A 13,056-nucleotide genomic window follows, 5' to 3' on the forward strand; every position below is an offset into this window, starting at 1 on the left:
TAGTGAACTCAATGAAGACCTTCAAATCAGCAAGATTTTGTGACAATCAGTGCCATCTTTCTTACAAAAGATCAAATGTTTCATGAGAGAACAAAACACATTGATATTCGGTATCATTTTGTTCGTGATATTATTGCTCGTGGTGATATTGTTGTGAGCAAAATTAGTACTCATGAAAATCCTGCAGATATGATGACTAAGTCACTTTCTATAACCAAGTTTGAGCATTGCTTAGACTTGGTTGGTGTTCATTGTTGAAGTTAAACCCTTAAGGGTTTTATGGAAGAGGTGGAGAACTTGTTTATTGAAAGTTCGCGATGAAGAACTTGTTCATTGAGAATTTGTGTCAAGGTGGAGATTGTTAGAATTAAGTGACCCAAATTCTTATTTAAATAAAATACGATGGAAAATAAAATAAAAGTAAAATCCATATAGAACTAGACTTCTTTTATTTTATTTTAGAATAAGATTTTAAACCTTATTAAACTCCATCTATTTTATATTGATTAGGATAAGGTGTTTCAATCCTATTAGAATATGGCTTTGTAAGCCTATAAATAGACATAGCCTATTCCTCTTGTATTTGATTCAAATTTTTCGATATTGTGAATTTTCTTCTCCTTTGCCCATGGTTTTTTTCCCGAAAGGGTTTCCACGTAAAATTTGTGTGTTTTTTATTTTATTTTATTTATTTTATTTTATTTTTCACACTTTGACTATGACATGGTAGATACATACATATCTCACAGGCTTTAAGAAAATAAATCATAGTCATCAATCACAACAGCTTTTCTTGGTTACGTGTGGAGAAGAGGGAGCAAAGGATACGAAAGTGGATCTTGTCCTACCCTTGCCATTATTACTCCAATTATTTTGATTTTTATTTTAATCTGTATTTAATTTTGTGTTTAAAAGGTCCATTATTTAACTAAAACTGCTCTCGCTTATGCTCACAGCTTAGTCATCCTGCATTGATCATTAAACTCCACCCATTTTTCTATAAGTTGCAAACTATGTACAGGTTGAGATTGCAGATCTTGCCTGCCTCCTGCACGTCAAGAAATTAATAAACTCAACCATGTTAATTGCATGCACATGTTCAAGTCGATGTTGATGGAAATGATTAAACAATAATAGTTACATAAACTAGTCTCTTGTCGCCAAATAATAGACAAGTAGCCACTGTCAGTTGAAGCAAGCTTAAAGCCACTCGTGCATAGCCCCATTATATAGTATAGTTTTATTATTTCAGGAATTAAGGTATACTAATTAAAAGAATCAAGTTATGAGTTGTGGAGCATGTTAGGAGGGAGACATCGCTCAACCATGCTGACATAGTAGTTCAGATTGGTATCAAGTTCAGTTACCTCATGACTTCAATTTGGAAGGGTGAGATTCTTCATGTCTCCTCTTTCACACAATATATGCATATATATATATATATATATATATTGGGTAGATGAAGGGAAGAAGGCAAATTGAATTCAGATCACAACTTCCAAATTTTATTTCCAGAAGAAATAATGGCTACCGCCGGTTACCACACTCGTTCCAATAGCTTTCCCTCTCGAGCCCACCCTCTTACTTCCGAGGTTGATGAGCATTTGAGCAGATTGGCATCGTCTGAGTCGGCATCTACATCGTCGTCCTTAAACCAAAACCTCGGTAGACTTCAAGATTTACATGATTGCACTGAGAAACTGCTTCTGCTACCCCTGACTCAACAAATCTTATCCCATGAACAGCAAGGGAAATATGTCGATGAGCTGTTGAATGGATCTCTTGGGCTTTTAGATGTATTCACCACTGCCAAGGATGCCTTATTGCAAGTAAAGGAACGCACCGTAGAACTTCAATCTATCTTGCGCCGAAAGAGAGGTGCTAGAAAAGGATTTGCTAATGATGTTAGAAAATACTTGAGCTCTAAGAAGGCAGCTAAAAGGGAAATCTTGAAGGCCCTGAAGAATTTGAAGCACAAGGAAAGCCCCGCTTTGAACGAGACCTGTGCCACTGTTAGCGTCTTAAGGGAGGTGCAAGCAGTCACTCTTAGCGTGCTAGAATCCTTGTTCTCCTTTACTTTTGGGGTCCAGAAAGAATCACATAGGAGCCCCTGGTCGTTAGTCTCAAATCTTTTGCACACAAAAAGAGTCTAACAGCGAAGGAGAACAGCATATCAATGAAATGGCAAATGCCGAAGCTTCACTGCTGTCCCTTGCAACGAGCAAAACTGACCTTATGCAAATCGAGAAAGTTCAGAATGAACTCAAATTATCAGAGTATTGCCTTCAAGACTTCGAAGAAGGGCTTGAGGATCTACTTAGGGGGCTGATCAAAATCAGAGTCAATATTCTCAACATACTCAACAATTAACCTAGTCTCAAATATCATTTGACTTCATCTTGTACGTTAAATTCAACACAAATGTAATATTCTTAGGTTACATTATAGTAAAATATACTTGCAGAAATTTTTGCTTCTATTGCATATTCCTCTTTCTTTTGTCTTCCTTCTTTTGCTTTTGTCCTCTCAAACATTAATCATCTCTCTTTTAATGCATTAGAATCACAAAAATTGTATGGAATCATAACACGATTACCATGGACAGTACGCGTTTACCATTGGCTAAACTCATTAATTAACATAAATTCAGTTGAAATAACTTTTCATAAAAAAATTTGATATAACCTGTCAAAATACCAATTGCTTATTTAAAAAATGAGATTACAAATCTTGTCTTCATCTTGTTCAACCCAAAAAATTAATAAACCTAATTAAATTATGAAAGTATTGCATTCAAGACTTTGAGAAAAGACTTGGGGTGTGTTTAGATGATGATAAAAGTCAGAGTCAATATGCTCAACATTCTCAAGTATCAAGTAGCCTTATCTTGAAAATTAAAAATTCAAGACTAATGTAATATTCTTATGTCAAAGTAAAATATACTTCTGAAACATTTGCCTCTTGTTTGCATATTCCTCCTTTCATATTCCTTTTCTATGTTTTTTTTAGAATCTCAAACATTAATCATCCCGTTTCAAATGCATTAGATTGAGCAATATAAATACCTTTTAAATCTTGAAAATTAATAAAATTATGTAATTTTGTTATTTTAATTAAGATAAATTAATAAATATTAGTCTAATTAGTAGTTGATTAGCGAACCTTTTCAAAACAAATGCAAGTAATTCTTTAACTTCTTAACTGGGAAATAGTCAATCAACTCCATTGATTTAATCGAATCTACTCTAACAATTTACTTCTCAACAACGACCCCAAAATCTGGTAATGTTAAAACTTGCTAATAATAAAATATATTTAAAACAAGAACTTTAAAAGATATTCCCTTGATTTTCTTAGGTGCATGGATTGATGTGAAGTAATATTACACCAAAATCAAATTTGGAATTAAAAGCACTTTAACAATGGTGAAACATGCACTACGAATGCGTTGATAACAGTATAATTTCCTACCCAACCATCCGCTACACTACACAGTAAGAGCTACACCAGAACTCATCCATCCCTACACACCAAAATAATATTTTGCGGATGAGCCGCCGATATAATACTAGTTTTTGATTGGTGAACCGATCCAACATTTAGAACCTATTCTTCCACCTTCAATATCCCAATCCCAATGCAATAGTATGACATGCTTTTACAAATAAAAAAATAGTAACGATAGCAGCATTGACATACAACTTTCATATGTTTAGAAACAATTTGTAATTTTAATAGTAGCAGTACACAGAGTTTACATCACATACACGATCAACATAACAATTCAAAGTTTATTAGGTCTATCTTACACAGTTTCATTACCCAATAAATTCAATCGACGGTTTTTCGATACAAGTTCAAAGGTTATTTTCATATCAGATCCAGGTTTACTTAGCAAAACTGAAATCATTAGAAGTATTTAATCTTCATCAAGATCTGAAATTAACAACCAAATTTCACAAGGGAAGCACATATGCATTTGGCCGAATGCCAACACACACACATGGCAACACTAATCAAGACACACACCTTCTCTACTAGTCTATTCGACACTCCTCAAGTTTAGATTTGATCCACCTCTCCCAAATCTGGCCCTTTAACATCATTCACACGAAATTACTTAATGTTAGAATCAATGACAAAGTTTCGGTTAAATCTAAATGTAATCGATTAAATCGAACAGAAGAAAGAATCGTAATTCATTTAAATTTCTGAGAATCAATGTTTAACTGATACAAATGTATAACTTACTGATTTGTTTCTAAAGACAGGATTTAATCACCAATAGTGTATGAAATGAATAAGGAATCCGTCAAGGAAGGAAGGAAGTCCGACAACCCAAATAGTAGTAGAGGTGACGATGGCGGCAAGGGAATAATCAAGAGAGGTTCAACGGTTCAATGTGCGGCGACTATATAGAGAAACAAAAAGAAAACAATGGCTTAATGGTAGTACAAGGTGCGGCAATGGGAAGGGGAAAGAAAGGAGGACGAAAACCCTATAATGGTGGAGGAGAGGGGCACTTAGGGAGAAAATAAAGAAAAAAATAAAAGATGAGAGGAGAAGGGGAAAAGTGAGGTGCGACAGTAGAGAGAAAAGAGTATAGGAGCTAAAAGTTTTAGGGTTAGGGCGACATAAGACTAGGGAAAGAAGTGAAAATAGTGGTTGGACAACATAAGTATGTATTTATACTAGATTGGGCAACACCTTAGGATTTTAACCTAGCATATACGACACAAAGGAGAAAAATATGTGGAGCAAATTAGTGTTTCAAAAGCCCAAACTGACAATTTCAAACAGAGGCCCAATTGTGTGGCTAAGTAGAAAATAAATAAATTCAACATTTATCAATTTAATCCTAAAAAAAATTTACACACACTTTGGGATGTGACAACTCTCCCCTCCTTAAAAGAAATTTTGTCCACAAAATTTACATGACCCGGACAAACGAGGATATTGTTGTCACTTGGAGTCTTCCGTCTCTTATATAGCCTTTTTAGTGCCATGATTTTGCCATAATAACTTAACCAACGATATTTGTTTTCTCCTCAGAATATTTTCCTTTCGATTCAGAATCTATACAGACTCCTCATCATAAGACAAATTCGATCTCACCTCTATCTCCTCAACTAGAACAACATGTACAGGGTTGGACTACTATCTCCGTAGAATAGAAACATGAAACACATCATGTATACAGTTGAGTTCAGGAGGTAACTCCAATTAATATGCTACTGGCCCAATCCTTTTAAGAATCCTATATGGCCCAATGAACCTCGAACTCAACTTACCTTTCCATCCAAACCTTAATACTTTCCTCCATGGTGATACTTTCTCTCGAAGCATTCAAAGTGTTTAAGGTTCAAGTAATATCCACTCAATAGTCAAACGAGATGTTTTTATCATATGCTTGCTTGAAAATAAGATCTCCACGACTATTGAATTAGATGACACACCAATCAATAAGTCTTTACAAAGTTGTAATGGAGCTTAGGTTAAGAGTATGAAAAATGTCAAAAAATTTGGTTACAATTGAGAATCGAGTTGATAAGTTACCAAACTAGAAAAATTCAATTACTGAATTAAAAGAAATTATATCGACAAGAATTAAAGAGTAAATATGAGATTTTATACAAAATATGAGTGATAAACCATAAAAGTAACACATTTTAATCCAATACTTAACATATTTTTGGATGATTTATCGTATAAATTAGTGAATTAGATGCTCCTAATCCTTTAATTTCATGTTTTATACTCAGGAGAGCATAGAGGAACAAAAAGAGCAGAAAACGGGCCAAAAACAAATAAAATAGGCTGATTTAAAGATCCACACAACCAAGACTACTTTCACACGGGCAGAGCACACGCCCGTGTGAGCCACACGGGCTAGCCATATGCCCATGTGGCAGCCCATGTTGGTATCGCTCCTAGTTTCTTAAATACGCAGAAAAAAGCCAATTTTTAGGTTTTTGGAGCATTCTAAAGTGTATATAAACACATTAAAAGTAGATCTAAAGGGAACACACAGAGCAGAAAGCAGAAATTACTCGAAGGAAGCCGTTGGAATCGTCTCAGAAGAAAATCCACCTCAAGATTGAAGATCTCCATTCAAATTTCTCTCGAATTTTATTTGAGTTTTTTATGTCTTGTTGTTTTTCTAAATTTGAGATGTTTTCCTTTCACATTATGAACTAAACTCCCTAAATACCTTGGAAGGATGAAACCTATGACGAATCTTATTATTTAATGTTCTGAATTTAATGATAAATACTTGTTCTTTGTTCATAATTATGTGTTCTAAATTCTTGATCTAATATTTTCGGGATATTAATTCAAGTTGATGTGCTTATTCAGAGGAGTAAAAGTCCCTGTTTAAGAGTAGATCTACCATAATTAAGCAGAGTTGCATGCAACCCTAGAAATAAGGTGACATAAATCTACCGGATTAGAGTCAAATCTAATAAGGGAATACATAGATCGAGTCAATGGGACAATAGGGGTTTTAATTAGAAAGAGATTTCAATTAATCAACCTAGAATCAGTTGTTTTTAGTCTCGAAAGAGATATTAACATAATTTAGGGATTTCTACGGATCAAGACAAGTGAATAAATTGTTTGATTCAGAGTCAGAATAATAAGTGAAGTCTAGGTGGATTCTTCCTTGGGTATTGTCTTTATTATTGGTTTATTCGATTATTTTATTCACTCTTTTTCATGTTTATTAGTTAATTAGTTTAGTTAAATTTAGATTAAAACAAAATCCCTTCTATTTGAGGCTAAATAATAGAAAGATAGTTAATACTAGTACTTTTAGTCCTTGTGGATACGATATTCTAGACTCACCATAGCTATACTACCAATCGATAGGTGTGCTTGCATTTGTCGTGATCGTAGTCTAGTTTAGTGAACCATAAAACGATGATCAAGTTTTTGGTGCCGTTGCCGGGGACTAAGATATTAGGAATGCTTGATTTTAATTACTTTAGCCATTTTTATTTTTATTGCAATTTATTTTTGTTTTTATTATAATTTACTAACTTTTCTTCCCCTTGCTTCTGGCAAGTTTTCTTTGGTTTATGACTAGAAGAAATTCGTCGGGAACATTGCTTTTTTATAGCGAAATTGAAAGCACAACTCGCAGAAATCGTAGAGAAATAAGGCAAAGTCTACATTATATAGAGGAAGAGCACGAGGACGATACCAATAATATCGAGGAGATGGCTGAAAATCAGAATAATTTGCTACCTCTTATGGTTGTCGCAAATCCTGTAAATCAAAATCCTGCTCCTCGTACTATGTATAACTATGCTAAGCTTAATTTAGTGGAGGCTGAATTGAGTATTGTTAGACCTGCAATTGCTGCAAATAATTTTGAATTGAAACCTAACACTATACAAATAATTCAATAGTTTGTTCAGTTTGATGGTTTGTAGGATGAAGACCCAAATACTCATTTGGCCAACTTCTTAGAGTTCTGTGATACTTTCAAAATTAATGACGTTTCTGATGATGCCATTCATCTTTGATTATTTCCTTTTTCATTAGGGAATAAAGCTAAATAGTGGTGAATTCGTTACCACGGGGTTCCATCACTACTTGGGAACAAATGACCGAAAAGTTTTTACTAAAGTATTTTTCGCCAGCTAAAACGGCAAAGTTGAGGAATGATATCTCTTCTTTTGTGCAAATGGATTTAGAAACTCTTTATGATGCATGGGAGAGGTATAAGGATTTATTGAGAGGGTGCCCTCACCATGTGTTTCCCTTATGGTTACAGGTTCAGACTTTCTACAATGGTTTGAACCCCTCAACTAGGTAGTTAATCGATGCAGCCGCCAGCAAGACCCTAAATAACAAAACACCTGAGGAGGCTTATAGGTTTATTGAAGAGATGTCACTGAATAATTATCAGTGGCAAGTCATGAGGACAAAGCCGACAAAAGCCGCTGGTGTTTTCAACCTCGACACGGTCACCATGTTATCAAACTAGGTAGAGCTCTTAAATAAAAAGATTAATTGTTTATGTGTCTCTACGCAGGTACATCTGGTGATGCAGTGTGACACAAATGAAGAGGGAATGAATAATCCAGAATGCCTAGCCTACGACTTTAGCACTAGAACAAACAAGTCAACTATATGGGTAACAATTCTAGACCTCAGAATAACCCCTATAGTAATATTTACAATGCAGGTTGGAGGAATCATCTCAATTTCTCTTGAGGTGGTCAAGGCAATCAAAGATCACAACCCTCTCCAGGCTTTCAACCACCTTACTAGCAAGAAAAGAAGCCGAACCTTGAGGAGATGCTAACAAAATTCATCTCGGTGTCAGAAACACTTTCTAAAACACAGAAACAACGCTTAAAATCAGTAAGCATCGATTCAAGGTCTCGAGAATCAAATAGGTCAGCTTGCTAAGCTGATCTCAGAAAGACCACAAGGTAGCTTGCCTAGCAACACTTACACTAACCCAAGAGAGCAGCTCCATGCGATTACTTTTCAATATAAAGAAGGGTTAGTTGACTCCAAACTAGAACCAAGGCAAGAAACTATAGTAAGTCAAGATACGGTGAATGAAAGCCAAAATAAATAAAAACCGGTGAATAAAAAATATACACCTCGCGTGCCATACCCTAATGCGAGAAAGAAAGACAGCACAGATGAACAATTTGGTAAATTTCTTAACCTTTTAAAAAAATTACATATTAACTTACCGTTTATTGAAGCTCTTTTGCAGATGCCAAATTCAGTTAAATTTTTAAAAGAGCTTCTGGCAAGCAAATGGAAGTTGGATGATTCATCACAAGTGGAATTAAATGCAGTTTGCTCAGCAATTCTACAAAATAAACTACCCAACAAGTTAAAAGATCCAGAGAGTTTTACTATTCCTTGTTTAATCGGTAGTTTGAATGTTAATAATGCTTTAGTAGATTTAGGGGCAAGTATAAATGTCATGCCCTATAAAATGTTTAAACAATTAGGTCTTGGGAAACCTAAACAAACTAGGATGAGTATACAACTGGCAGATAAAACTATTAGATTTCCTAGGGGTATTGTTGAGGACGTACTCGTTAAGATTGATAAATTTATATTCCCAGTCTATTTTGTTGTTCTAGACATGGATGAGGATAGTGACTTACTGATGATCAATAAACTAACTAAAAATTCGACTAAGGCAAGCGCACCTATCGAACGGTAGTATAGTTATGGTGAAACTGGAAATATCGTATCCACAAGGACTAAAAGTACTAGTAATTACTATCTTTTTATTATCTAGCCTTAGAGTTAAAGGGATGTTTTTAACTAAGATCAACTATAACTAAGAACACAACAGAGATTAAAGTTGGAAAATACTTTTGGAAAACCGATTGAGAAGACAATACCCAAGGAAGAATTCACCTAGACTTCACTTATTACTTTTGAATTAGACGATTTATTCACTTGACTTAATCCGTAGAAATCCCTAACTTATGTTAATATCTCTTTCGAGACTAAAAACAACTGACTCTAGGTTGATTAGTCAAAATCTCTTTCTAATTAAAACCCCTATTGTCGTATTAACTCGGTGTATGGACTCCCTTATTAGATTTGACTCTAATCTGACATATTTATGTCGTCCTATCTCTAGGATTGCATGCAACTCCGCTTAATTATGGAAGATATACTCTTAAACAGGGACTTTTTCTCCACTGAATAAGCACATCAAAACTTGAATTAATATCCTGGAATATTAAAGCAAGGATTAAAACTCATAACTAAGAATAAGAAAAGTATTTATCATATAATTTAAATAATAATAAGATTTGTCTTAGGTTTCATCTCCCTTAGGTATTTAGGGAGTTTAGTTCATAATGATAGGGGGAAACATCTCAAAATTAGGAGAATAACAAAACATAAGAAACCCAAAAACTTCGATAGAAATTGAATGGAGATATTCAGTCTTGAAGTAATTCCTGTTTTCGAGCTGATTCCAATGGCTGTCTTCAAGTATTTTCTGCTCTCTGCTCTCCGTGTCCCCTTTGATCCTCTTCTAGGGTGTTTTTATAGACTTTGGAATTCCCAAAATACCCCACAATTAGCCTTTTCTGAATAGAATTAGACTTGGGCTCGACAGGGACACGACCGTGTGCCACGCCCGTGTGAAGGTGCTCAGGCCGTGTACAATTCTGATATGGTTTAATGTCGACACGGCCATGACACACGGGCGTGTGGCTAGCTCGTGTGTCACACATGGGTGTGTAGATTACCCGTGTGGGAGTGCCTAGGCCGTGTGAAACACTGATTTTAGCCTATTTTGTCCGTTTTTGGCCAGTTTCTTGCTATTTTCACTATCTTATGCTTTTCTGAGTATAAAACATGAAATTAACGGATTAGGAGCATCGAATTTAGTAACACTAAAGATAAATTATCCATAAATATGTCAAGCATGGGATAAAAATATGTATATAATATGATTTATCAAATATCCCCATACTTAAGCATTTGCTTATCCTCAAGCAACATCCTCAACTCACAATTAAAATAAATTCTTCTCATCTTATAATTCTCATCAAGAATGTTTCGAAGTAATCCACAAGTAATCATTCATTGAGACTTCAACTAAAAGAACATTAAAGTTTCAAACAATCCAAGTTGAGCATTTTAATCATAAGATCATAGGTATCCCCTTTTATCTAAGTAATTACCTTTAATTCCAAATCGACAAGGGTTTACATCCTTACTAAAGATTCTCTCAAATCACTAAAGGTGTTTAAGGTTCAATAATTAAGCACTCAATAGTCAAACATGAGAAGTTATTACCATAGGCTTGCATGAAAATCAAATCTCCACCATTTATAAATAAGATGATACACAATCAAAAGGTCTTTAACAGTGTTGTAATAGGGCTTGGGTTAAAGGTATGGATAAAGGCTGAAAAAGAGGGTTAGAATCGAGATTAATTTAATAGATTACTAATCTTAGAGACATAAAGCTAATTACTGAATTATAAACAAGTGCCAAATTAAAACTATCCAAAACTAATGAGGTGAGCTTTTTCTCAATATAATAACTTTGACTTATCCAAACTTTCTATAACCATATGTAATTATATGAATAAATATAAGGCTTCTTCTTTCCTTTTTTTTTTTAGGAATAAGAAAAGTTACAAAAATAGAGAGTAAGAAATAATTTAGCAACTGAAATGAACGATTTTTTGTTTATTTATTTTATTATTATTATTTAAAAAAAACTCAATATAACCCCTTAGAAACATCTAACCTTCCCTACAATTTCAAATTTGCAACCAATTCAGTACAAACAACAACACAATAAATACAATCTTCATCCAAATCACATTTGTTTCATAACAATATCACTAGTCCTTATTTTATCTAACATTATATCCATTCATACTTTCAAGTAGTATTTAAACATCTTAGTTAATTTCCATTCATATCATATATCAACTTATATTAACTTAACTAATATATTCATGAGTTAATACAAAACATAGTCATATAAGCTCTAATACATGTCATATAAGCCATTTAAAGTATTTATAACAAAATCTACCGGAAAATCGAGATAGTGTGACTTGAGTGTGATGATCCAATCCTTTGACCCTCCCGTTAATTACAAAGAGCAATAAACATTACAAGTAAGCTGACTATAGCTTAGTAAGTTCGTCGGCTTTAACTATAAATCTTACCAAATATTAGTTTTCCAAAATTCAAATCATATGGACATTTCAAGTAAGTTACTTTCATCCTGTAAGTCATAATCTCATTTAAAAAAAAATTTACTTAATTGAGCTCAATAACAATAATGATTACATTACTTACACTTCTTTTTCCACATGTTACATTTACGACTTACCAACTTGTCCATTCAAGGAACAGCTTACGGATTTGAGTACATCGTGATCTGAAGCCCGAAGGATAACTGAAGCACACAAGTGTTAAATGGAAGCCCAAAGGCTAATTGAAGCATGCAAGTGCTAAACGGAAGCCCGAAGGTTAACTGAAGCTCATCAGAGCTAAACTGAAACCCCAAAAGGGTTAACTGAAACTTATATGAGTTAACGAAAGCTCGTAAGAGCTAAACAGGAAGCAAACACGAAAATTCGAAACAAATGCTGAATCTCGGTTTACTTGGGTAATTTACCGTCAATTAATCTTTTTCACTGAACGATTGTACTCATTTCCTGTGTTCCGTTTCTCCAAAATACTCAGTTCAATTTCGCAACTTTTGTACATAATTTACTTATTTTCAACAATTAACATACATAAATATTAATCATCATTCATAAAATAGTATTGAAATTTAATAATTTAACTGTATGAACTTACCCGGAACAATTTGCAGTAGTTGTAGAGATTTTTGGAACTATTTCGAATTTTTCTCTTTTCCTCGTTTATCCTCGATTTCTTGTTCTATAATATAAAATTTTTCCATTTATTCATTAGTATTTATTCAAATTCTACTCTAATTTACAGCTTATGCACTTTAATTTTTGAAATTACACTTTTACCCTAAATTTTACAAATTTTACAATTTAGCCCCTGCTCAATTAACCCTCCAATTGAACTAATTTTTCTCAATTAAAACTTTATTATAATACTTTAAAGTACTTCATAACCTTTTTAAATCATAATTTCAGCATTAGACCTTAATTCCAAACGTTTTCACAATTAGGTCCTAAAAATCAATTTCCACTAAAATTGCTTAATAAAATCATCATATAATAAGATTAAAACTTCAAATTCATGCTAAATCATCATAAAATTACAGAAATTATTCATGGAAACTTTCAATTTCACTCATAGAATCAAAAACAAATGAATTTAATAGTAGGACCTAGTTGTAAAAGTCTTAAAACATAAATATTACAAAGAAAAGCAAGAATTAAACCGAATGATGCAAAAATATGAAAAACCAGCTTATTCTAGGCCTTCTATGGCATTTTTAGCTGATGAGAAAGAAGAAAAATGAAGAAAAACCTAGATAATTCCAATTTAGTCCTAACTTTATTTAGTTAGTCTTGGCAATATTCCAATTTTGCCCTTATTTCAC

At 33.6% G+C, this 13,056-nt stretch overlaps 1 protein-coding gene and 1 non-coding gene across 2 annotated transcripts; one reads left to right on the forward strand and one right to left on the reverse strand.

Annotated features, from left to right (window-relative positions):
• The first annotated feature begins 1,523 nt into the window (after positions 1-1,523).
• On the forward strand, positions 1,524-2,370 carry LOC108465703 (uncharacterized). Its single transcript, XM_017766091.2, has 2 exons — positions 1,524-2,113; positions 2,157-2,370. Exons 1-2 carry the CDS (start codon positions 1,524-1,526, stop codon positions 2,368-2,370), a joined length of 804 nt encoding a protein of 267 aa, XP_017621580.2.
• A 5,287-nt stretch (positions 2,371-7,657) lies between these two features.
• Positions 7,658-7,764, reverse strand: LOC128289986 (small nucleolar RNA R71). The gene has a single exon (XR_008279625.1). It is a non-coding gene; the product is annotated as a small nucleolar RNA R71 (small nucleolar RNA).
• Positions 7,765-13,056: the final 5,292 nt, after the last annotated feature.

This window comes from Gossypium arboreum, chromosome 2 (assembly GCF_025698485.1).
Source record: "Gossypium arboreum isolate Shixiya-1 chromosome 2, ASM2569848v2, whole genome shotgun sequence".
NCBI lineage: Eukaryota > Viridiplantae > Streptophyta > Magnoliopsida > Malvales > Malvaceae > Gossypium > Gossypium arboreum.